Below are 27811 nucleotides of genomic sequence, written 5' to 3'. Positions count from 1 at the left end.
TATTAGATAAGTTATTTCTATTAAGTTAAAAATTCAAATTAATAAATTGTAAGTTTAATACAATTACTTTCAAATGCAGTACTTATCACTCCCTACATATAAAATTAGTTTGTACAGAAAAGGTTATGTGAAGAAATCTTAACATGTAAAATCCTCAATTATCATACACTGATGTGCTTCATGAGCAATTAGGAATTAAAGCTTTGTCTGTGCAGTACCACCCTCTATAGCCTAGCAGAACTTTATCCAGTAAGTAGTCTAAAATGTTGCAACTACCACAGGACCTATAGTGTAGAAAACTCCTTCCTGTGTGAAATGTAACAGGTGTTACTTCGCAAAGAAAATTGAAAACTGTGCAAAAATCGTGAAAATTCAAACACCTCTGGTTTCTGCAGTGTATATATTTCCATGGTTACCATGTGGAAAAAAAGAAACAAAAAATTATACATTTTAAAAACATGAGTTCCAAGAACAAAATTTTCTAGGGCACTACTATAAAGTATCTTGTAGATGTATCACATTCTTGAAAGGGCTTTTAGCAAATTCTAGTAGTTAAATACAAATATACAAAATAATCAGACTTTCCTCTTACAGTCAAAACCACATACCAAGCAAAATGTTAACAGCACCTGCTGCAGTTTTCATCCAGTTGAGCTACCCACCCCTCTACCAGTTAAGATACTGGCTAGCGCCAACTTCCCTCTCTGTACTACTGCGCCACCTTCTCTCTTTGTAAGAGTTCAATGACTAAAAAGGGTCACGTATTACTAGGCAGCTTTCACTGAAGGTATGTTTTATGGTTAGATTATTAAAAACAGTAAGCATAAATCTGCATGTAGTTGCTCTGATCTGCATACTAACTAACAAATTCCCTGCAAGCAGGCAATGCCTCTCAGATCCATCAATACTAGATACTCATGAACAAATACCCTTTTCTTTAGAAGTAACCCAAGTTTTACTAAATTCATTTCTTCTTTACACTCCAAACTAAACAACTGCGGGGGCTGTTCACTGTATGGATGCATTTTACAAGTTAGTTGAAAAGAGGAACTCTTGTGTTGCTTTTTCTTTTTTCAAATATTTCACAAAGGCATCAAAATAACAGCAGATACACCAATCGTGGTTTAAGTGTGCTTATGTCTAAGTCCGTTTCCCACAAGCTACTTTGTCTCAGCCCTTGCACTAGCAAAACCACACAAATTCTCATATGCATGTACTGGGATCAGTAAGACCCATCTTCACAGCTGTCAGGCTAAATCAGCAAAACAGCTCTTCATCTCTGCTAGATTTGAGCTTCTGACACATCACTATACTGACATATCTCCCACAGAAAACACTTTCAATATTTACAGGAAAGAGTTGCCTGCAGTAACTAGCCAAGCAAGAGAAGTTCATTTATAACCTTAAATAGCAGAGAGACTGACTTCCTGAATAAGGAAGCTTATGTAAATAAACACATTTCACAATTCAACACATGCAGTAATAACAAGTTCTTGTTTGCCTCAGGATTAGGGCAGGCAAAAAGTAGGTAAGAGTGTTTTTACTACCATTCTGATAAAGAATCAGACTTTAGAGAGAGACTGGTTAAAGTCAATGCTTATTTGGGTACAAGGCAGGCATAAAACTGGCACAGAAGTGAGCTGCAAATCCTGCAAAAATATTTAAATGAAAAACTAAACCACATCAGTTTTTAATGGGCTGGAGTATCTGTCAGCGACTAGAATGAATAAACAAAAACAATAAAATCATTATTCAAGTTACGAAAGTGCCTGTAAGAACCTCAATAATTAAAGCTGGGAAACTCCTGCTGCAAACTTTGGCCTGCAACAGTGGTACCAGCAGCAACTCTCAGAGGAACCAGGGACTGTAAATTATACAAACAATCTGAGATGTAAACTAAAAACCAAGGAAAGAAGAAAATGTTTCTGGTAACAAAATATGTAAGTCACAGTTCAAGAGATACAAGATTACAACGTGCCAAATCACCTTTTCCTTTCGAAGAAAATTCAATTTTATTAAACTAATTTTTTGCTTACACCCCAAACCAAGCACTTTGAGGGACTGTTCACTGTATGGATGCATTTCAAGAACCATGTCAATGCAGCAACTCTTGTGTTGCCTTTTCTTTTTCCAAATATTTTGTAAAAGAATCAGAACAAAGCATGAAACAGGCCAACACCTAAGAAATTATTCTAGTCCACTGTCAGAGGCTGATGGGTAACATTTAGGAATTTTTGAAAGGAAGAAACCATTAGTCCCATAAGATGCATATAGGAAGACACATAGTTCTGGCACCTGGAAATTCCATGGCATCCTTCCATTTTCTATAGTCTTTTCAGCAGTGGGAATGATGCTATGTTCCCAATGCACATAACTAAGGTATTTACACTACCTCCCTTCACCCTCACCCCTGAAACTTTCATATTCTCCAGTGTACACAAAGCTGGACAATAATTCAACAGTCTATAAGCATTGCTCATACTGCTCCATCTGTTTCCACACACATTTGATAGCTACTGTTGTAATTACGAGTGTAAATGTCTGTATTGGCAATTACTTCTATTTGCAGTGTTTGAGAAGTACTAGCCCAATCATGTGCTTGCTGATACTTAGGAGCATTAAGCTTATTCCTAATGAAACGGAAGATCTAGCAGAGTAGCACCTTTCAGAACCGACAGCTGGGGCTTTTAAAGTTACTTGGCCTTCCAGTTTTATCTGTTCAAGAACGTTCTGCTGTTCAAAACGAAAACTCCAAACGAAATAAATAGAAAAAAATGGTTTTTCCTTCTTTCAAGTCCTTCCAGAAAAATTATCTCCCATAACTGCAGCTCTCCTGGAAAGAAAAAACCAAACACCACCACCACCCCAAACCCAAAAGAAAAAATCCAACAAAAAAACCCCACCCCACCCAAGAAACCAACCACCAAGCAAGCCAATTGTACTTGCAATTTAAGGAAATTTATCACTTTTTCATCAAGGTTTCACTTGCATCTTGTCAGTCTTTCACAAGGAGAGCATCTGATTTTATCCACTGACAGGATTTTTGTCCACTGACAGTGTAACGTAACACTGCTGCAGTGAAGACAGCCATAAAGGTGCAATGAAAAGCAGAAGTGGTTTAAACGGGGAAATGTTTACAGTGAAGACTTAATCTAATCCTCACTTGGTAGAGCAGAAGACAGTCACCTTTCCCTTGACAAAATTAGACTTCTCATTTATAGAGCTTTTTGATTGAGAACTGACACTTGGTAAAAGTTGCAGATATTTGTTTCTATTTTTAATGGAACCGTGAGCCTGGATGTCAAGATGAATGAAATCTACAGATGCAAAGTGCAAAATAAAACCCCAGGGAAAAGAAAACAAAACACACACACACCCCAACCAACCAAGAAAACAAAACACCTGTAACCTCTTATTCATCTAGTTTGTAAGAAATTTATTCCCTTAAAATGACTCAATCATAACAGAATACCAGAAAAACCCCAAACCACCCATACAGCAAAATTCCAAATTGATGGAGCAGATTTCCACAGACCTTAGTTCCCGTGAAAGCTACGACCTGACTGTAGCTTTCAGCACAGAGAAAAAGGTGCTGGAAAACCCAGCCTGGTAACTGCTGAAAAACAGAGACTTTCTGACCCCTGAGACCTCTCCATCAGTGGATGAAGGTAGCTGTGCGTCATCGAGGAAGCACCTTGAGGCTGTAGTTTCACCCTCACTTTCCAGAGAGGCTGAGCCGGGGCAGGTGTCAGTGGGGAGGTCAGGGTGCCATCGCATCCCTGTGGCACCAGCCCAGGTCAGCTGTGAGCCTGCGAGGCCACACCAGCTCCCCACTGGGCTCCTGCCGGCCAGCATCCCCGCAGGGCTGCGGGGAGTACACCAGGGAGGCTGGGCCACCTCCTTCGGGGACAGCCTGCATTTAGGTTTACTTGAGCAGCCATGACACTGTAACATAAATCTCCATAATATACATACAAATTTCTGAAACCTTGTCTAATAACTGTACCAGTTTGACATTTGTATATTGTACCTTTGTACACCAAGGAAATCACAGCCACACTTTCCATTCCAGGGAAGATGACCTCAACACATTAGTATGAGATAAGTATATATAAAGCTGGTATTAGATAAGGCAGTAGGATGACTCCTCCCACTCTTTATCTCATGCCACGTACAAAAGTGAAACCTTCATGAAGATGGTCCTTTAAATTTGTAGGATAAAGCAAAACCACACACACACACACAAACCCCATATAAATGATCAACTGTTTTTTCTTTTCAAGCAGTCTCTGTCTCAAGTCATTTTCCAAAGCTCCAGACTATCTGCTTGAAACAAGAATGGTGTAATTTCAGAAACTATTATTTGCTTTTTGCAAACAATTTTCAAAGGATACCAGTTTCTAAGGAAATAAATGTACAAAATTTATATATTTAGTTACAACTTTCAATAATATTCCAAATAAGAATACAGTACTTCATAATTCCACTAAATTCAATGTACCTTATAATAAGTAGCCACAGAGATTTCTGAAAGCAAATACCTGCCTGATAAGTTTACTAGATCTATTATAGTATCTCACCTCAAATAAGACTCCCCTCCCCTACTTCCATGAATGACCAACTGTTCTGCTATCCCATCATTTAGAAAAAATAAAAGCCTTAGAAGAATAAGCTGGTTCAACAAAACAACAAAAGCCAGTTTCAGTTTTTAGGTGATGATTATAATAAATTCAGAAGGCCTCTCTGATTTGTATCAATTCACATAAAATAATTTATTATGAGTAACACAGAAAATTAAGTGAACCGACATGTATACCATTCAATTATAGAATTTTCCAAATCAGATTCTGTGCCTTACTTAATGATTTGTAACAGTTATTTCTAAAAGAAAGCTTTAAAATAAAATTTCAAATACTATGTCCCAGTTATGCAAAGCAAAATGTTTAATAAAAACTGCAAATCTTTAAGGCTGGTTATTTTTAATAGAGACCCACCGAGAGCCAATTACAAAAACAAAGAGCTCGGTACTCGATGCAGCTATGCAGACAAGAAAGGGAAACCTGGTAGATTTTTCCTGATTGTGAAGACGGAACAAAAAAAAAAAAAAAAATAGTGTCAAAGGTAATAGAAAAGACTTACCATTCATGCTGAAAAGCTAGTTTTCAGAACCATATTGCTCCTAATATTAATCCAACAGTTGATGAAGTATGTTAATCTCCACCAAATCAGTGCTTCAATCTCTAAACACACTTACACACTAACTGGAAAGAGAGAGCACACAGAATCCAGAGAGCTGCTCTTCCTTATGAGCTCCTTGTGATGCAAAGAACTATGAAGCACAAGATACCAGTAGTAAACCAAAATCAATATTCAGGACACGGGTACTTGGTTTTGCTCATTAACTACTACTGTTCTGACCAATGCTACCTATTCATGTCTAAAGCAACTCAAAATGGCAGGGGGGAAAAGCATGCAAACACCAGGAGGTTTTAAGATGTTCTCAATTATATCAAGCACTGGTTGTTTCCATGGCAACCTTAGACCAGCATTATCTGTTGACTTGTACCCAACTAGTAGTTATTTTAAAGCTTTAATCAATTCACAAAATGTACTCTATACATTATTTCGTATTTCACATGTATTTTTCTCTCCACACACACATATATAGTAATTATTCAGCTAAATCTCTAGAAGTCACTACACTGTATTCGGAAGTGTACTGATACTATTTTGAATCTGTTAGAGACGCATCCCTTTGCAATTTAGAGACTACGAAGATGACAGAAAAAGGCACTAGTGGCGACTCTCCTGACCATTTCAGTTATCCAGGCTGTTAATATGTTCTCTTATTATGCACAGATTTGGAAAATTTTTGTATCAGTCCAAGAATAAAAGATTAGCACTGATATTACTGTCTCTACGTTCAAAACCAAGCAGCCTCATTCTCCTTTCCCATATTAATCTTTCAAAAAGCAAAAAGCAACTAAGAAAACAAAGCAAAAATCAAAACGTAGATTCCATATAGTTGCAAGTGGTCACATTCAAGATGCCTGAACTGAGAATGAAATACATCGTTCTGATGACTGCCACCACATTCCCTTCATCCCTTGGCTGGGCAGCACAACTGACCTGGCTACCAGTTCAGGCTGGACAAATCACACGGGCACTCAGTCAGTTTTTTACAACAGATTACAAGGCACAAGGTGCCCCCAAGCCACCTTTCCCCTGTTGGATTCTGAGGAATTTACAAAATATTTGTTTCATGCATCAACTAAGAATCCAAGGCACGTTAGAAAAACTCTATGCTTTACATACCAAAATAATGAAGCAAAGGTGTTAAATTTCTAAATCAACCACTGAACCCCCCCCTAAGGCCATAGATCACATGGCAAATTACTCAAACCCACAACCCTAGATGACTGACAACACAAATAAAAAGTTCACCTAACAAGCAGCAGCTCCTTCCCCTTCGGCAAACCCATAGCTTTGGCAGTAACTGCTTCTAAAAGGACACAGGTAGAAACAGACCTGTTACAGTATTTCATTACAGCAGAACGCATAAATATGAACTTCCTTTTCAAATGGATTCTATGTCAAGCCTAAACCAACAAAAATTCTCAGAAGTCACTTTCCAAACTTTTTTCAGGAATTAGAATGCTTTTGCCTCGAACTTCCAAAAGTAGTTCACGCTGTCTGCTATGTAGCTTCACTGAAAACCTTACACCAACACATCTAAGTTGCAGCGCTATGGGCAGAATAGTTGTGCATACTCAAATACCCTTATTTGAATAAAGACAAACACCAGTATAATTTCACAGAAAGTTCAGTGAAAACAATCTACAGCCTGAATTCAGTGACCCTATGCAATTCTATGTCATTGAACTCTCAGGTATTAAAAATAAATTTAAAAAAACCCAAACAAACCACAACCCCTGTTTCTCTTTCATTTTTCACAAAGAATTTTCACAGATGATGTATTTTTCTAAAGATATAATTAGGAGTCAGTAGTAGACAGAAATATTCACTCCACTGTAGTCCTTGCCTTTTCTATCACTCCTTTGGCTACAGTGGTAGTGAAATGAGAGTTTTGAAACGCAGACTGAGTCCATGTGCACCTACAGTGTTTTTATTTTTTAAAAATAATCTACAAATGGAGAGTAAAGGTTCAGGATAGAGATTCAGAATTTCATCCCGGAACCAAAGCTCCATAATCAACCACCATTCAGCTACCAGCTCGGTAACTTTGGCTCAGAAAAAAATGCATGCAACCACTGTGCTTAATGATGACTTAAAATAGCATTCGCGGAACAGCCATTTTCACCATGTTTATCATCAAGAGACACGACAGTCCATTTCCTCATCAAGCATGTCATATGAGGAAGCCTGCCTTAAAGAGGGGGGAAAAAAAGTAGAGACTTGTACACAGACAGGTCACAATTTGCAAGTGTCAGTAGGTCAAGACCATTTTTTTCTTCATGTTATATAAACAGAAATGCTTCAGTGTTATTTTCTCAAATAGCTATTTACATAAAAAAAAGAGCTTCTACATCAACACGAGTATGCATCTATTTTTACACAAGCTGAAAATATTTTGGAGAAGTGGAAGCTCAGAATTTATGCACTTTCATCATTTATCTTCCCAACAAAACTAGTCAATCCTTTCCCATCTCATTTGGGAGACCTAGATTTAATCTATTTTGGGTCAATGCATTAACACCTTTTTGTTTCCATATTTACTGCTTATTCTCTGAGAACAGATTCACTCCCTACTCATATAATATTTTAAATTGCAAGCAGGGAGGTATAGAAATACTGATTTTCTTCATAGCAACTATGGTGATAAGCATTTCCTACAAAGCCTATTTTCAACTGAAATAATTGTGCTATCTCAAATCCATCAATGAATCTGCAATCTGGAACAAAATTATCATCAATTACCATATTGTAACGTTTTTAAAAAAGTTTTTAACCACAGAGACAACAACCACTTTGCAAAAAAAAAAAAAAAACAAACCCAAAAAGCATGGCTTTAAAAGCAAAATAAATAAATAAATCACATGTCAATTTATTTAGATTGTGTTATTTTTTAAATCTTTCACTTTCATTACCCAAAATGCGATCATGAAGTTTTAATCCATACAAATAATAGTGAACTGTTCGCTAATTAAGGAATTAAAGCTGACAGTCAGCATTCTCACACTAAATTAATATGCAATAGTTAAAACCAAACAGAATTTTATATTGTTTACCACTATAGAGTGTTCTGATGTCTATATCCCTTAAAATAAACCAATAAATGATACATAGCCCTATAATTAGAAGTTCAATTTGTGCAGCAATGCCTGCCTATTCCAAAGTTTAAACATTACAACCTTTAATGAGTTTTCTAGTTCTGCTGAACTAGTTCATTCAATTTGAAAATAAAGGAAGTAATTTAGAAGGAAAAATTGGGGTGGGGGCTTGCCAAAACAAGTCAACTGTGCTTTAAGCGAAAAGAAGGGACAAGGGATAAATTCTTCTGCCAGCCAATAGCCCATGAACCAGCCCCCCATCTTGCCCTGCCTAATGCAAAATGCTGTTCTTCAAATTAATACCTTTAGGTAACAAATTGTAAAATTGCCCTCGGAATCTATCACAGATCTTTGTTCATATTTGATTACGAACATGCAAGTTCTTCACTTACTGGACAAACTGAAGAGCAACTATCCGTAAAACAAACAAAAACCCCTACTTACTTGATTTGTCCCATAGGACAGCAAGTTCAGAGCAATGATGGCTCTCATTTTCCAGAGCCGTTCTCTGTTCATGCACACCACTCTTCGAATGCCTATGGAAAAGGCGATTAGCAAAACCTTCCAGTCTCTGCAGTGCTGTGGCCGTCCCTGTGCACTGGTTACAAGGTACCTCCTTCTGAGCTGCCATCTATACAGACCGGTGACTTTTACAAAAGCAAAAGAGAAAATATCTAAAGGGAGCTGGACAACCCAGAGCCACGAACAGCTATGCATGTGTCAAGCTTCCTGTATGCAGTGTTTTCTAACCACTACTCTCTTCTACTTCCTGTTAAGAAAAGCTCTATAATGTACTGGTTTATACTGCCGAAAGTCTCTTTCCATGTCAATTGAAAAGTGATGTTTAAAAAAACCCAAACACACACAATAATTGCTCTAGTATGTGTTTTCACAGCTTTTTAATGAATCACGTTTTGTATTTAAATGTAATTTTATGTTAAAGTATTGCAAACAACTTGTTCAGAAGATCAGAAGGCAGATATATATCTATTTTTTTAATTTACCACAACCATGAGTGAAAAAAAGAAAAGTGACTATTCTGCGGTGCTTCCCCTGTTACTAAGATGGAGTACTACCATCATCACAGCCAAACACTCAGCTGTAATCTATTTGTTACTAATCTCATGTTTTCAACTAAACAATGTTAAGCAAGGAGGTTACTTGCAAAAACTATGGAATAAACATTTTATTATTGGGGGGGGGAAGTATTATTTTTCTTCCTTTGAGAAAAATCAGACTTTAGAAGTTGAATTCTAAAGTACATCTAAACACAACTGCATTATACTTATCTAAACTGGGTTCTACTTAACTCCAAGCATGAACCAAACGCCTTTAACTTTTTCAGGGATAAGGTACCAGAACAACCAGCGCTGGCAGATCCTTACCTAGCAGCATGCTCACTCTCCCAGCTCCAAAGGCAGCTGGAAGGAGAGTCACAAAGTCACTGTCACCAGCTCCAGACGCTGCTTGTGTAAAAGCCTTGTACACAAGTCTCCTGGAATTGCTAAGAGTTTTTTCATTCACAAGAAATCAGAGTATTTTCAACTGTAGAGTTGAATGGTGTATAGCAGGGAAAATAAATAGAAAGCTGTATTTAACATTATATTATATTAATTTGCAAATTACGTAATTCTGCATGCTTACAATGGGTAATACTAAATATTCATTTTTGTGAAAATGGAAACACGTACATTAGGCAGGTTTCCCAGTATAGCCTCTGCACGTATAAGACGTGGCTTGTTAAAAATTTAGGCTATTCTTAAGAAAGCCTGAAATAACTTTCCCACAATCTGTCTCCTGTCTTACAGTCAACATGTGTTAAAGACATACCTCTCATTTTTCACCACCATACTTCTCACTGAATAGTTTTCAAATGCTCACAAATATCCTTCCTTGGACATTACATAACTATTTCATAACAGCTCTCTGTGCTTCAGAAAAAAAACCACCATGAAGACAAACCACCTATAATAATGAAAAAACAATAAAAATGCCAGCAGACAGACTTTACAGATTTGGCCACACTCCTCCTAACAGGTACTTTTAGACTTTTTGTAATAGGCCTCAGTCAACACAAGTTTAAATTTCTAGACTCTACTCAAAGCAGAGAAATGCCCTTTGCTTTCAGGTTCCAGGTATACTCATGAAATACAATTTTTTTCTCCAGCACCTTTCGGTTCAAGATTTGGAACCAACTATTTAAAAGCCTACATTTTACACATCAGTCTGCAAATCTGGATGTGCACCTGCTATCTTGTTGGTGACCAGGCTGCTCTCCCTGGTCAGGGTCAGGTGCTGCAGCCCACCTTGGATGCCAGCCTGGCACCTATTTTGTCACAAGATCAATGCTGACTTCCACCACATCCCATCAGTTCAAGGCTCTGCTGCCAGAAACAAGAGCTAGTGAAGACCGTGGGGATCAGTTTGCCTTATCAAGTCACAAATAAGTAGAGGGGAAATACTATGTCCCATATATAACCAAACTTCATGATAAAGTAATGCTACCTTCCATACAGCAGTACAAGAAATACTTAGACAACAAGATGATGATTATTTCCCTGCTGGGTGAAGTTTCTAGGGCTGGGAGAGCCCCTCTGGAATTGTACAGCCATACTTCCCAGTAACTCACCACAAGTTTCTGGGCATCCAGGGATCCTTCCAAACTAACTCTTATTTTCTCTGACCATGGCTGTTTACTCCAGTAAACAAAGCCACCTGGTATGATGGCGTGCTCATCTTAGAATCATAGAATCATTTAGGTTGGAAAAGACCTTTGAGATCATCAAGTCCAACTATTAACCCAGGACTGCCAAGCCCACCACTAAACCATGTCTCTAAGCACTGCATCTACATGGTTTTTAAACACCTTCAGGGTTGGTGATTCCACCACCTCCCTGGGCAGCCTGTTTCAATGCCTGACCACACTCTCAGTGAATTTTTTTTTCCCTAATATCCACTCTAAACCTCCCCTGGCATAACTTGAAGCCATCTCCTCTTGTTCCGTCGCTTGTTATCTGGGAGAAGAGCCCAACCCCCACCTGTCTGCAGCCTCCCCTCAGGGAGCTGCAGAGAGCAGTAAGGTCCCCCCTGAGTCACCTCTTCTCCAGGCTAAACAGCCCCAGTTCCCCCAGCTGCTCCTCGTAAGACTTGTGTTCCAGAGCCTTCAGCAGCTTCATTGCCCTTCCCTGGACACGCTCCAGCACCTCAACATCCCTCTTGCAGCGAGGGGCCCAAGCTGAACACAAGAATCGAGGTGCTGCTTCACCAGAGCCAGGGGAATGACCACTGCCCTAGTCCTGCCGCCCACGCTGGTTTGGATACAAGCCAGGATGCTATTTGTCTTCTTGGCCCCCTGGGCACACTGCTGGCTCATGTTCAGCCGGCTGTCAGCCAGCACCCTAATGTTCTTCCCCACCAGGCAGCTTTCCAGCCACTCCTTCCCAAGCCTGTAGCGTTGCATGGGGCTGGTGTGACCAAAGTGCACTTCTCCTTCTTGAACCTCACACAACTGGCCTCAGCCCATCAGTCCAGCCTGTCCAGATCCCCCTGCAGAGCCTTCCTACTGTCAAGCAGATCAACACTCCCCTGCAACATGGTGTTGTCTGCAAACTTACTGAGGGTGTATGTGACCCCCTCATCCAGATAGTCGATAAAGACATTAAACAGGACCAGCCTCAGCACTGAGCCCTGGGGAACACCACTTGTGACCAGTCACCAGCTGGATGTAACTCCACTCACCACCACTCCCTGGGCTCGGCCATCCAGCCGACTTTTCACCCAGCGCTGAGTGCACCTGCCCAAGCCATGAGCAGCCAGTTTCTTTGGGACAACGCTGTGGGAGACTGTGCCAAAGGCTTTACTAAAGTCCAGGTAGACAACACCCACAGCCTTTCCTTCACCCACTAGGTGGGTCATCTTGTCATAGAATGAGATCAGGGTTGTCAAGCAGGACCTGCCTTTTGTAAACCTGTGCCAGCTGGGCCTGATCCCCCAGCTGTCCTGCACATGCCACGTGATGGCACTCAGGATGATCTGCTCCATAACCTTCCCTGGCACTGAGGTCAGGCTGACAGACCTGTAGTTCCCTGGGTCATCCTTCCTGCCCCTCTTGCAGATGGGCATCACATTGGCTAACCTCCAGTCTGCTGGGACCTCTCCAGTTTGCCAGGACCGTTGATAAATGATGGAAAGCATCTTGGTGAGCTCTTCCACCAGCTCCCTCAGGTGGATCCCATCCGATCCCATATACTTGTGCATGTCTAAGTGGAGCAGCTGGTCACTGTACCTCTTTCTTCTCCCATGGTTCTGAGCCTTTACACTACTGGCATCTTATCTTTCATGCAAGTCTTCAACTAAACCATTTTATTTCCCTGATCTGAAAGAGGGTGATTTACAAAATTCATATTGCTTCACATTATGTAAGTTAGAGCCTGCCAACCCTCTAGAGTCAATGGGGGGGATGTGGGAACTGTCAGAGAGCAACTCTGCCCACCAAAATTCAGAGCTTTGAATGCACTTAAGTGACTAACCTGGATGCTTGAATTAGGTGCTCAAAAGAAGCAGCAGAAATACCCACCCTCCGAGATCACAGAAGTGAACTTGTTTAAGTGAAAACAGGTTATAAAAAATGGACTGTTAGAAGATATCCTAAGAGAAAACTTGTATTTGCCAGAATTTTATAAACTACTGCCAGCAAACACTGTTACAGAAGCTCTCCTCCACATGCAAAACATGAAAAGGAAGTACTAGTTGTATTTTCGCACAGATAGCAACACGCTCTCCTCATCTAGGAAATTTTCAGCATTGATTGTCATTGTCAATGATAATACAAAATGCTACCACACTGACTTTCTCTGAAGCCCACATCCCACATGGACTTCAATGTCTTCATTTGAAGTCCACGATTTTTAAAGGTGGAACCTCCATTTCCTTTTACTTAATCTTCCATCTTATTGACACACTACTGTTTCAAATCTTCACAACATTAGTTTATCAACACCAATTATTTCAGATGTTATATATGAAGCACAGAATCCACAAGCTTTGACATAGTATTTTACTGCCTAGAAGCTCATTAACCAGCAATGGATGGTGCTTTATCAAAGGCAAAATTCTGTGGCTCTGCTTGTTTTAGGATTTCCACTTGCTAGCCAGTACTGCTTTTCCTTAGAACATGTTTTTAATCTTTGCATACAATTAAATGTTTACACAGATATATGCAAACAAGACTTGAGGTCATCTTATTCATGATCCAAGCTGGAAGAAGAACCTGAGCCAGCTCCACTGTAAAGCTGTGCAGTGCTTGTGGTTAAGCTCACACACCATCCCAAAAGAAGAATAGCAGACCACGAACATCCAGATGTTCTACCCACTCAATGCTACAAAAGTCAGAACAGGTGTGCATCAACCCCTGTGCACTGCTATGACCCATATACTATCAGGCCTGATTAGGATGCACTTAATTTCCACTATGTAACTTTTACTCTACAGTCTCTGTGGCCTAGGAAACCTTTCTGTTACAAAAAACCTGCTTACTTCAGATCAGTTATTTAAAAAACAATTAATGTTTGAAGACATTAAGACTAGTCAGTTACCATACAGGTCTCCTACTAGTTTCTAAGGCTGGGCAGTGCTGAAAATCTCCTCTGTTCATATTTATTGCAAAATAAACCCAAGCTACACAGTGTATGGGCTACCTGGTATATGCCAGGCAGCTCACAAACCCGGTGCCTGACTGAGCAACATCAGCTCAGGGGCTCGGTGCCAGCACCGTGGTGTTCTTTGCCTGCAGAGCTCCACCTCTTCTGAAGTGCTCCCAAATACACTGGGGTCAAATCAGCTAGGCATACAATTTAAGAAAAGTGTTAGTTACATGGAAAAATGTAAAAGAGAGTTGTTTCAATGTTTCTAACTGGTTTCTCAAATTTCTGTTCTACAGGAGATAACAAAGTTCCAACTTCTTATTGCAGCCAAAGTCAACACTGAAATGGTGAGAATTTCCTTTAGGCAGAAATTTCATTTTCACTGAATTCTAGCCACTAAATCTTGGCAATATATTAAAACACATCAAAAAAACCCAGAGTGGTGGGTAAGAGATTCTTGGCAATATATTAAAACACATCAAAAAAACCAGAGTGGTGGGTAAGAGATTCAGCTATGAATGTGAACATTACCTGTCTAAGCTACAGTACTTTGATAATATTTCAGTAACTTCTTCAAGGTACTCTCCCACAAATTTATAAAAAACAACATAATGATAACAACCATAGAAAAGGGCTAACACTGAGGTAACAAAAGCATTTACACTTTTTCTGATGGCCAACTCATAACCTTGTGCACATTTCCCAGTGGCTGATGCCCTGTGTGTATCTCTCAAGCACAGGTAACAACACACAGCACTAAAACCCAGCCACAGACTCTTTCAGCTTCTTGCTGAAAAAGAATCAGGAATAATGTAGATATGCAGACAATTTCTTTTTCATAATCTCTACTAAAACATCATTTCTCATCTTCTAAGAAGCAATTCTACACTACCAGTCAAGCCTTAAAAATTAAAGGATTATGAAAGAGAGCACACTCCTTTCGTCAAAAAGAATGTAGATGGTTGAATAACAGCATTATTTGTTCAGCCCTGTTTGGAGTGAATACAGGAAAACACACACATTATCATTTTAAAGTATTTTAAATGTCTCCCAAGTAAAGTCACCATGAAATTCCTGAACTTTAAAGTAGTACCAAATAGAAAAACATTAAAAAATACAGCACACTTAGGTATCTTTGAAATGTATTTATTAAGATCTAATGCCATACTACTCAGTTTCATACACAGAAGTGAAATTCCCTTGCACTATGTCTAAAATTGGGAGTGTCTTCTCTTGTGTTTAATGAAGTTAACCATTAATATCTTGCAATCAAAAATATAGATGAGTTTTTAAGACAATTAGCTGTATTCCTTGACAGGACTTTGAAAAATGGAACCATGATGCAAAACACATTTCAGATCACCTTCAAGTCTTAATTCCAAATCTTGAAACCCAGTATTTTCCTGGTTACCTATGAAGCCAAATCTCAATCAGCCTGTTTACACATGTTCTACTTCTCTTTAAGGGCCAAATAAAAATATTCTTTTCTATCTTCTTATTTTAAATGCCTAAAATTAGTATTTCTCTTTCCAGTACTGGCCTTCATCCACAAGTCAAAAAGACATACTGTGACATTTCCTGCACATTTATTTTGTTTGTAATCTATGGAAAAATAACTTTTAAAAAACCCCTTATAAATGAATAATAAAGGTTAAAAGAAAGTTTATTTATTTGTTTTCAAAACCGATGGCTTGATAGAGCACATCTTTTTCTTTATGCATCAGTTGTTTCAAGAATGAAATTCCAACTTCAGTATTTATTATTTATTACAAAAGGAGTGAGCAATTATTTGATCTAAAGTGTTAGTGAGGGTTCCTCCATTTGTAAGACCTTGAGGATCTTGCTGAATTTAGCAGGTTTCTTATTGACCAATAAAATACCTCATCAGGTTGAAAGATGCAGCCAACACATTTAATAAAGATGAAATTGTCTCATTTTGAATTAGAAAATACTGAAGTTTATAAACATATAATGACTGCAAAATTTGTTAAATAGTATATACTAAAGAGCCTAGAGCATTCTTTGCTATAAGCTTGAGGAAATATGTGTATTTTTCTACTTGTTATATAAAGCTTGAGAGAAAAGGATGTAAAACAAAGTATACAGAAAGCCATTTCATAGCTTAAGAAAATGAAGAACATTTTCATCACAAATTATGTAATTAAACGCGATCCATTTTGAGTCTTGCCAGGCATGCATATTTCACAAAGAATTATGGGTAGAAATACAGGCAGAAAAAGGCTCTTGGAAAAGCAGATGTATTTTGATTTTCACTACGCATGCAGCACTATGCCACTAGCTTGCATTTCTTTTTAAACACGCAGAAGGGAAAAGCAGTATTTGCGAATATCTTATTGATTGACTGGCTTTCCATTTTGAAACAAAGATTTTTCAAGATGTACCTAAACAAAATAAACATAGGCAGTAACTTCACTGTTTAATAAAACACAAGGAAGTAAACCCATGCAATCTTAGCGTACCTCTACATGTACATTTTTTCTGAAAAGCTTAACCCTTACTAGAGAGCCCCTCTGAGAGCAGTACTAAAGCTGGGACTGCAGCACTTCTATAAATAGGACTGCCAAGAGGAAGTTGTTGCTATGGAAATGCTGGTCATATTGCTATTTTGACTCAGTAGGCCTCTACTGGCATCTACTGTACACAAGCTTAATTGCAGCAGACATTAATACCTTCATCTCTCACCATCAGGAAGCATAAATTAAGTCTCACATGGTCCAACCACATCATTTATTCTTTATCCATGATGATACAAAAGGAATAAACAAATAACTGAAAACTGGGGTGTGTGTGTGTGTGTGTGTGTGTGTCAAATTCAGCATCTGATTTTTCACACAGAAGCTAAAAGCTCTCACTCTTCCCATCAGCTTTCTTGTCACCATTTGACAAATTCATCATCAAAGATGATGTGATTTTCCACATACACATACCACGGCAGCAGATCAAGTTTCCTCATCTCTATCAACACATTATCTGGCTATTTTGAAGTCAAATAGCTTGTAGGCACAGTCCCAAATCTAGTGTTGAGAAAGGGACAGAGAACTCTTTCATTACAAGCCAAATCTTCCACAAAACCGTCCAACTCTGAGAACTGGACTTCTCTCCTTTCTGACATGGCTCCCTCCTCCTTGCTTTCACTACAGCCTCCTTCAAGATGATGTGCTCACTGGTGCTTACGGTGTGGACCAACTGTCACACCGTAAGACAGAGGTTTTCAGAATGTGAATAAAAATTACACAATCACTCCATAATAAAAATTTAGCAAAGATCCATCTTTGAAACAGTTACTTTCACGTAAGTACAAGAAATCTTCTGAAAGTACTTTCAGAAATGTTTCGTCCATGCCCTTCCAGATCATAAGCTACTCAAATAACCCTCCGTAGTTACCTCCTAACATAATTTAAGATAGTTTGACAAACAACCAGAAGTTCCATATGAACCCTGTTACTTTTCAGCAAAAGTACCCCAAGACCTGTGTAAGTGGCTTTTGTTATACTTGCATAAAACAGTTGTCAGCCAAAACTAAGTACGGTGTTCTTGGTTTTGGACAAATGCGGTCTAAAAAACACAGGTAAGTGTATAGACTTACTTAAAATAAAACCCAAGGTTAAACTTTGAAGAAATTTAGCATATGACTTCAGTAACTTTGTCTCTCCGAAAAAAGTAACCTCAGACAAAGCTTTTGGTCCACTTAAATTACTTCAGAATAATTACTACTGTTGATTAATAATGAGCATTTACGGGCTATCCAGCAAAATCAGCAAGATGAAGTTGCTGAATTAAAAGAACAACCTGGACATTTTGCTCAATATCTGACTGGGTTTAAGGAGAAGCTACATGCTTGAATTCTGGCCGATCTCCCATCAGAACGATGATATTGAAGATCTGGTTCTCGCAGACACAGTAAAGGTGCCTGCAGGTAAGCAGCTGCTCTGGAGGAACCTTGGCTACAGAAAGCTTTGGGTAGAGGAGCTCTACTTTTTCTAGAATCTGCAGGTTTGGTCTATCCTTCCTCAGCTTAGCCACTTAGCTATATTAAGGAACTGCCCCATAAGAGGCATATTCATGTTTGAAAACTGCGCAGGACAAATGAAGCATTCTGTGCCCTGAGTCAAGAGTGCCTCAAATAAGTTATGATTAAACCTAAGAGATATTGGGTCACATTTAGAGCTAATTCTTGATATGCGATAATGGGAGGAAGTAAGAGGAGGGACAGTAGTAAAATGCTCACCAAAACTAAAGTCTTTACTATATTAGTAGCTACACTCTACTACCAGATTCTGTGTTGTACAGTATAAGATCAGAATGATAAACACTTGAGTAACTAGAATCATTTTAGGACCTCTTTCAGGAAGCCTGTCTGCATTTTAAATCACCAGCAAACTCCCTAGAGAGAAAAAAAAAACCCACACAAAACCCAAACAAAAACAACTGACTCCACTCTGAGCTAAATACTTTACATTCATACTTCTGTTTGCCTCCAAAACTGGAATGTTCCTTTCCTTAATTATATAACATTTAGGTTCAATTAGGAAAATAACCAAATAAATAAGCAAGCAAACCCAAAGTTACTCGATTGGAAGGGATAGTGCTTTTCCACAGAATGAAGGAGTACTGAGTGTGGATTATAAGACAATAGTGGCTTTCATAAAGTATGATCTAAAGTACAAAACATTTGGCCACTCGATGTGGAGATGGGCATGCCTCTGCTTGTATTAGGAACAGATCCTGTACTCCTGTACCTCACCGCTAGACTACAGACTGCCCTGGAGAGCATCCTGGTCCCTGCACTCCTACCACCAGCCTGCTGAGCTTCAGGTGTTCTACAACACAGGGGAAAGACTGAATTAGTATAGATCTAGCACTATCCCCCCCCAGCAGCTTAGATTGGAAAATTGGCATTAAATGCCTGAAAAGTAGAGAGGATGCTGCTGGCCCCAAGACAAGAGGCTGTAGAACGTGTTAAGAGAATATTTCAAAGTTTGTTAAATGCTCCTAATACACACTGTGCTAAGCAAGCAGTATCCCAGTTACAGGAACTTGCATGAATAGAGGGGCAGCAGGAGTACAGCTCAGACAACAGGATTTCTCTACATATTGAAGTTAATTACATTTGGTTTACCAAATTTATGTTAGTCTGCATTTAAATGGAGTAAAAAATGCCATCTGCTGGTTTAAGACCAAAGTGTGAGGTATGAAGACTGTGATACAAACAGTAAGTTTTGTAAGTACTCTGTGATTCATCTATAATGTGTTCTATAAACACAACTAAATACCTCAGATCTTTTAAAGGGGAAATAATTCACAGACCAACTTTCTAATTACCGGCTATTTTTCTTAGTGAGGTAGCAGCAAAATGCACAGATCTTACTTTTTTCCCTACCTGTGATAGGTTTTAATTTATAAATTACAATTTATAGCCAGTTTGTTGCATGTAAGGTGAATTTATTAGCAGTCTGGATCTATTCTTAAATAGTATTTACATTTGGATATAATAAAAATCATTTACCAAGTAAAAAAAAATTACTTGAAATGAAACATTTTCCTTTTGATATTTATGAAATGTGTTTTTCAGCTACCAGTAAGGAAACAGGCACTTCACTTCTCAGTCCACAGCATCCTTTGGCATTCTCAAGTATTACTTCACAATAAAGGCTAAAACAATTACAGCTCAGACAGGTGTCTTGAAATTGAGAGAACTTCTTGTTGCAAGATGCTATTGCCAGTAGGCAGAACGGTCAGAAGATCTATCCTTCAACCTTACACTTATTATTAATGAGAAAAAATACATTACTACAAATATATTTAATTTATTCTAGTATTTGTTTAAAGCACAGAAGAGCAGAAAGCACTTTCCAAGGATAGAAACACTACCAGATTAAATGCATAGCTATTTCTTTTCCTTCTTTTTCTTAAAAGTAAACCTGCCAAGATGTTGTTTCCTTGATATTTATTAATACAAGACAATTTTAACAATTAAGAATTCATAAAACAAGATTCTAAACATTGCTATATAAATATCTTTATTCACAAACAGAATTCTGATAAAAGCTTTAGAAGCAAGTATGGATTAAATACACCATTATGCATAATTCCCTGAACAAAATCAAACAATTCACATGGTATAACAGCTCCACATGCAGTCTGAATTACAGCAGAGAAAAGATAAAATTCCTCAATACTGTATCCTCAAGCAGCCACAACCTTGCAACTGTATTTTAACTCTCAAAGCAAAATGATCAAAGGGGGTTTTTTAATAAGATCAAAAGAAACTAGTGATGCCCTTCACCAGCTTACAGACAATAAGTTACAAGCTGTGCTGAACATACAGTTTTTGCTCGGTTTTAGTGCAAAATCAGTGCTTGGTAATATGTAACATCTTTATTCCAAGAATTCTCAGAATTCTGCATTTTGTTTAAAAATCAGTGATCTTCTTTCTAATAAGCAGGATCTCATTACGCTGGCTGACTTTATTATAGCTCACTATTAGACTGCACAAAAACAAACTTTTCCATAGTTCAGCATTATTTATGTTTATTTGAAAATATTTCTTTTCTTAAGTGCAATATAAACTTCTGACAGGTAAACCAGTAAATCTTCTTGAAGTTATTTTTAATTAGATATAAGAACGTGCATTAATTTTAACCGGTTTTACCTTTAATTTGCTTTAAAGGGAAATAGGAGCAAACATTAATTAAAAACGCATTCTGAAAATCACTATTTCATACTGTGAAATGCCACTAAGGGCAGCTTTGCTCAGTAGGTCACCTCGAAGCACTAACAATTAACCCCATATTCTCCCGAACAAGGGTATTATTGCAAGACTTTTCTATACCACTGTTATTCAAATACCCCAAACTTGTATTCAAGCAAAATCTGGCCATGCAGTGATCTTTCCCTTGGCTTACTGAGCTAACACACGCATTCAAGGTAAAGAAATTTTTGCAGCATGGATCCAATGCATTTGATAGTTAACGTTGTTCAGTACCAAACTTCACTCTCCAGCTTTCTTTCCACTAGCTTCTTTCTGATATATGAAGAAAGGAAATGTTCAGGACAATGGAAATCATCTCAACATTTACACACCTGTAACTCCATTCTCACCTCTGCCTCAGAAGCCAACAGACCTCTCCAATAAGAAATGGCTGTCACAGACCCAAGAGGTAACAATGTCTAGCCAAAGAGCTTTGAGTCTTACTCTGAACTTCCACAGATTAACTATGAATTGTTTAGGCTTATTATGCGATGACTGTATGAAAGCAAGCCAAGAAAAACAAGTAACTGTTCAAAGACAGGTTTTTGGTTTGCTTTGGAGAGATGCCACTGGTATTTCTTTTGATTTTTCCTATTCAAGAGAACTCTCGCAAAGAAACCCCACCCCAAACAGCACACAGGAAACCTGCACAGGTCAGAATCTGTGAATTGAAACAATGACAAATGTCCAAATATTTCCATCCTTGAATGACACCTATCTGCCAAAAAGTCTGCAGTTGCAGAAATGTGCATGTCAAGTATCTGACAGCTTCACCACACACCTCCACTGCAGATTGTACATGGGGAAAACAGAGAGCTTCCCTACGCAGGCTTTACCATTTGGGGGGTTCCTGCTGATAACTGGGAATGTTATCCTTAATCTTGCAGTGATATGGTTGTCCTATCCATAATTGCTACATAAAAAAGAAGTTTTGAATATTCCTGTTTTGAATAGGTAAAGTCTACCTTATGATAGCATCACGCAGGCCCTTTAATTTCTGGGAAGCAAAAATCCCTCTAATTTGGCAGAGCTGGAAGGCATGCTAACTCTTGAATTTATTATCTTAATTTACTCTAACCATTGAGAAAAATGCCTAACATTTTTCAACTAGCCAGAGGCTTCTTTTCTTCCTCCTGGAAGAACAAACACATTTCACTTGGAGCTGGTCTCAGATGCTCACAACTTTTCCTAACAACCTCAATACAGAGTTGTTATTTCTGGGAGTCACATGTCATGTGGGAAGAGTCTGGTTTTCTTCCAACTCCTCTCAAGTTAAACTCTACCCAAGAAAACTGCCAAAATGAGGTACCATTTGCAATACATTGGGCGAATTTTTAAATTTATTTCCACTATAAAATCCACCTTCCTTCGCTCTTGCAGAGGCGGGGTGGGGGGGAGGAAACACATGGCATCCTTTTTAAGTGAAATATCAAAATAATGAATGAACTTAGCAATTGCAATTACTGTGCCCTCTTCTCACCTTTTTTATACAATAGGAAAAACCCAATACTCTAATTAGGGAGAAATGAAAGCCTAAATGAATACTTATATGAAGTGAAAAAGACTGCTTATGTATTATTAGGTAATCTATTCTGACATTTCCATTCCCTTGCTTCTGTAAAGGTGACACTTTCAGAAGAAATTATCAACTGATTTATCAGCCAAACAAGGCAAACAATCTATTATTGTAATTTTTTACACCACCACTGGTACCTAATTTTTCTGAAAAGTTGTGAAAGGTTAACAATGCTAATAAGCTGTCTAATGCAACTCTGCATGGTTCCTGGCAGGTTTGTTGGGCATTCACAATGTCAGACATGGCCCAGTTCTGAAGATGAATGGCTTTTGGGACTCCACATTGAATGCTACTGTAAGTTCTACTCAGTTTGAAATCTACACTTGAATTACTTTTTCAGGTACATCTTAAATCTATGCAACTCCTACTATATCCAGAGAAATAAAATACTACTTTGGCACACTGGATACAGTTTCTTACAGAACTTTTCGGAGGGCTGAATGAATAGATATGTTCCCATTTTGATCTGTTTTCCAGAACCTACTATTTTAGTCCTGTCCTTAATGTTCCATTTCCAAACCTAACAAGGTACTAAGGATGTTGTGTGGCTAAAATGCAGATATGGAATGATGGGTAGAAAGAGAAAGGAGGAAACGGGCTGAAGGCAATCACAAAGGAAATTATTTGAACTCACTCAAATCATGCTGCTCTTTTCTAGTGCTGCTGTCCTTTTAACTAAGGAGATTCATTATTCATCTGGGTTTTGCTAACAGTTATAACATGCTCACTTTTTGTTCCTTCTGGAGATTCATTCACTTGTAACAATTACTGGATTAACTACACCTCTTTACTCTCCTTATTATCTTCAGGTATATGTTCATTGAGACCTCTGTGCACAAGCTAATTAAGAACAGATTAAATACAATAGTATTCCTTACTCCATTAATGACAACTGTTTCAGTAACCCTAAATTACATTCAGCAGCAACTGGACTAGTGTACAGCACCAGCCTCTATGCAGAGCAGTATGCCAAACCCAGCAAAAATACATCACATGGATACCAAGCTCTGAAGGTATCTTATCTCTTTGTTTTGTGTAGGATAACTCAACTCATGAACTCCAGGAACAGAGCAGCATATTCTATTCTACCCTCGTAATAAAAAAGCTACACCGCTAGTTCAGATTCAAGAACAATCTTTATTAAAAGCACCTCCTTAAGAACACACTCCACCAAGACTGTTTAAAATTGTATATAGTTCATCAATCTGTTATTTCACAGAATTAACAAAGCAGACTTGACAAATTGTCCAAAAGCAAATACAGGATACGAGATTTGTTTCCACCTTCTCTTATGCTTGCTTCACACACGTTCACTCGGATTTAGCTTACAGAGTTCCTTCCTAACAATCTACACAGCCTACACAGAAAAGATTTGTAAGTGTAACCTAAAATCAGTTTACCTTACTCCTTAATTACAACTTCAGCTTGAAGATCAAAGCTTCATACTTTGCTAGAAAACTTGCAGCCTCATAGCAATTCATGTTGAAACACAAAGTTTCTCTTCCTTCCTCTAAGGAAAAAGGGTATGTATACACTCACCCTAAGAAAAAGAAAAGCTGATATCCTGGGTACAAATTTTGTTCTACTTAAAGCAACCAGCCCAACAAATACAGACAAGAAAAGCATACTTTGAGTAGAATTCCAAACAAAATCACAACTAATAACCCTGATAAAAGTCCAGCAGTCACCTAGAATAGTTATGAATACAGCAGGGCAACAAACTCAGCATGAACCTTTACATCCTCTCCTTGTCTACAATGAAAAGTTCTTCCAAATATATACATTAAAAAAATTGCAATCCGTGTTTCTTTGGAAATATTCTAATTCTGAACTTCATATATGAGCATCATTATATGAACACATGTTACACAATGTTTTTGAAAACGAGAACCTCTCTCCCCTTCCTTCTCACTTGGACAGTTTTTATTGAAATTACTTGTTTCACTCCCTTAAGGAGTGAATTCACATTTAGATACACAAGTACACACACACACAACTGGGATAACTGCCATTGGGGAGACAAGAAGCCACATACTCACATGCTGTACAGTGGGGCCAAGCTCAGATGTTCTCTCTGCCTTTATTCAAAGCATCCTTGTGCACCCTTGGTTTTGCAATCAAGTAGCTCTTTGATATAATTTCGTCCCACATAGTATATATATTCAAATATTTTTCAATTCAGCCTGACTGCTCAATATGCCAAAATGTCTAATCATACATTCCATCTGTTTTCATTAATTTATAAGTGTAGTCTAAAAATAATTGGTAGCCTGAAATTTAATATAAAACTAAGGCTTAAATATGGAAATAATTTCAAATATAATTGACTGGGTTTTGTTTAAATTAAAAATAATGTCTTATTTTAGTGTTTCATATGCTTAAATTGACATCCTCAAATTCAAACGTTGTTGTTGTATTTTTTCCATCAGCCAAGAAAATGGATTAACAGCAGACTTCTGACAGTTAACAATTTAAATTGTTTAACACAGATTAAGAGAATAAAAAGTATACAGAAACAAAAGCCACATTTAATAAGGTCTGATTTTTGTCGTAAGTCAAATAAACCATGAGCTGTTAATACACAGCTTAAAACTAAAATATATTCCTATTCTCTGTTGTTAAGTGTCCACCTCAGGAACAACCTTGACACAAACACAGGGAACATAAGATACTAGAATTCACCAGAATGCCTCTGACACTTGGTCAAAACCAAAAAGTTTGCAAGGATGGGGGCAGGGCGAGGGGAAAAAAAAAAAAAAAAAAAGCAGCAGAGGAAGGGCTAACAGGCAATGAATTGAGTCTTGATGCAAGACCACATTAGGGAGCTGACACAAGGCAGAGGTAAAACTGAAGCACGGAGCTAAAGAAGGTGGATGAGGGCTCTACATCAAACAATTACTGTCAATGGAGGGAAAACCTGAGTTCGAGTGTAAGGTACAGAGCAAGAAAAGGCATCTTCACTGGTATCTTCCCAAACAATTGTAACAGTTTTATTCTCCCATGTTAAAACAAAAAAGTGTCAGGTGCCAACTATGGCCTCATTAAAAAAAGCAGACAAAAGATGAGACATGTTGTACAATGCAAGTCCACAAGAGCATAGGCAAAATTTTTCTAGATAGAGAGAGGTCTGGCTTATCTCTGTTCATGAAGAAGAAAAAAGCCTAATACCTCCCCTGCCCTATTTTTTCAGCCATTTAAAATCCAAGGACAACATTTCATGACTACATACAGTTCCATCCTTAATTCTGGTTTAGATACTAAATTTTAGAAGGTCAAAAGCCAAAAACTGATTCAACACAATCTCACAGTCTCAACTCTTTTCATTTCAATTCTCAAACTGAAATTAAAACTGAATTTAGTTACTGTCTGCCAACTGTGCATAAATGAAAGATGCAACACCCACTTCTTTAATATTCTTCAATATTTTAGCAACTCCTGACTTGGCAATAGCTGACTCAGGATACGAATATCAAACTAAAGATACACTTTGGGCATACTGAGAAAAAAAGAATGCCTCAAAACACTAGTGTTTGTTAAATCTGTTTCACTATCCTCCTTAATTTTTATCTGATGTTACTACAGATATCAACTGAGATGTTTAAGTCGTAAAACTTTGCGGCTGCAGCATATTAACGTGTTGACATCTTTATATGAAATTAAAATAAAAATAAAAATCTGACCTTGGGGTGCTATTTCTTCAGCCAGAGACAAGACTACAGCACGATGGGTAGCTTCAGAAACCCCACACAGCCCTACTGCTATTTGGCTCACAGGCTAGGCAATGAAAATACACACAGTCTATTGTGGATTCTGTTTGTCAATGTTTGTCACCTAAGGGTACTCCCTTGGATCCTAAATTATGATGCAGTTCAGACTGCAAAGACAATTAATGCTCTATCGTGTTTTCTCAAATACTGATATCATCTCTGTGGTGCTGCTTATCATTGGAATTTTTGTCTCGGTAACTCTCAGACTGAATTACCACAAACAGCAATTACACAGATTCACAGTCAAAAGCCAGATGACCATTGGTGTTCAACCTAGAAAATACTAAAATCTTTCACTGCCTTGAAGATTCTCCCTTTATTCATTTTCATGACTACAACAATTTGGTGAGGCAAGATCCTGCTAGAAAAGTTCTAACATTGAAATTGGACCACACGCAGCAGAGATAAAGAAATCCCAACTGACTATTAAAAAAGAAATACTAACTTATACATAACTTTTGAGCCATGGCTGCATGACTACAGAATAAGAAAGGTGAAGACTGCTTTCCATTAGTCAACAGATTTTTATTAAGAGACATTTAATACTTTTTGAAGACCTTGTAATATACACACCAGGAAGCAATAATTATTTGGTGTTGAAAGTAAGTTCACAGAGAAAATGTTTACAAAACAAAACACCAAAATATAATTCTGAGCTTATGACTTACAGTATACATCTCATTTTCCTTTGCAGTATCAGAACATTTTCAGCACTGAAATGAAGAATATGGAGTCTCCTCAGTGTGCTCATTTTTAAAAAGGATTTATACAATTTACCTGAGCTGTATTTCAAGTTTTTTGATTAATAAACATAAAAGACTTGAAACATGGCCAGAAAGACCAATGGATAATACAGGACCCCATTAGGAGGCACTTTACCCAGAAATACATAGGAAAACTGCTCTGCAATAGAAGCCAAAAGTTTGCAAAGTACTTTCCCAGTCCATTTAGATTTAAAAATAGATACGTAGTATTATGATACAGCAGTCACATGTGGTACATTTGATCTATTTTGAGCTAAAATTAATAAGCACTTTGAGAACGTGAAGTAAATAGAGATAAAACTATATCTTATTTTATGGCAATTAGTATATCAAAGACTTACCAATTTAAACATATGACTGACGAAAAATGAAGATACACATAATTTTAAGTTACTAGAAGCATTACTATAAGCCTATGGTAATTACAAGGAGTCACTTAACTGTATTGTTGTATGCTTAAGTCTTCTAAAAAGTTAATTGTTTAATAAATATTTGCAGTTACTTGCCAGTTTTTGGAAGAAAGGTGCTTAACAGTGCTAATTAATTTTTAAAAGCTAATAATTTTCCTAAAAGCTATACTTTCCCTAACAGAAATTGAGAAATGGTTAAAAGCAATGAGACTGTTAAGCCTGATTGCATTGCCTCTGCCTTGTTTTTCTGGACATCGCGACTGAGAAGTAAGGATTTAGACAATCATATGACTCCCAAGTTTAACAGCCCAGATTTTCAGTGCATCAAGCCCAAGTAGGAAGGTCAACAAATACTGTGGTTTGACCTCCGATAAGAGCCAGATTGTATCTACAAACAATTTTCAAACAGTTATACCATAACCTGACACATTTCTGCTATTCTTACAAAACACAGAAGGGTGGGCTTTTAATAGGGTTTTTAAGAGTACTTTTGAGTTTAGCAAAAGAACTTCCTAATAGTTCTGGTGAGCAAAGGCTTATCACCAGTACCTATTCCCTTCTCACAATCTCAAGTTTTATTCGTTAAACT

The 27811-nt window shown here is 37.8% G+C and overlaps 1 protein-coding gene across 2 annotated transcripts in view; it reads right to left on the bottom strand.

Moving 5' to 3' along the window:
* PRKACB (protein kinase cAMP-activated catalytic subunit beta) overlaps window positions 1-27811 on the bottom strand; it is a 75058-nt gene that overhangs the window by 27326 nt on the left and 19921 nt on the right. The window contains exon 1 of one of the 2 annotated variants that reach the window (XM_056355729.1): window positions 8736-9004. The exons of the other annotated variant lie outside the window; for it this stretch is intronic. Coding sequence (XP_056211704.1) covers window positions 8736-8922 — 187 coding nt within the window. The 5' untranslated portion in view covers window positions 8923-9004. Of the gene's footprint in view, window positions 1-8735; window positions 9005-27811 lie in introns of those variants that run through there. 2 annotated transcript variants of the gene reach the window in all.

Source organism: Falco biarmicus, chromosome 11 (assembly GCF_023638135.1).
Source record: "Falco biarmicus isolate bFalBia1 chromosome 11, bFalBia1.pri, whole genome shotgun sequence".
Taxonomy (NCBI): Eukaryota; Metazoa; Chordata; class Aves; order Falconiformes; family Falconidae; genus Falco; species Falco biarmicus.
This window is presented reverse-complemented; position numbering and strand designations above follow the sequence as displayed.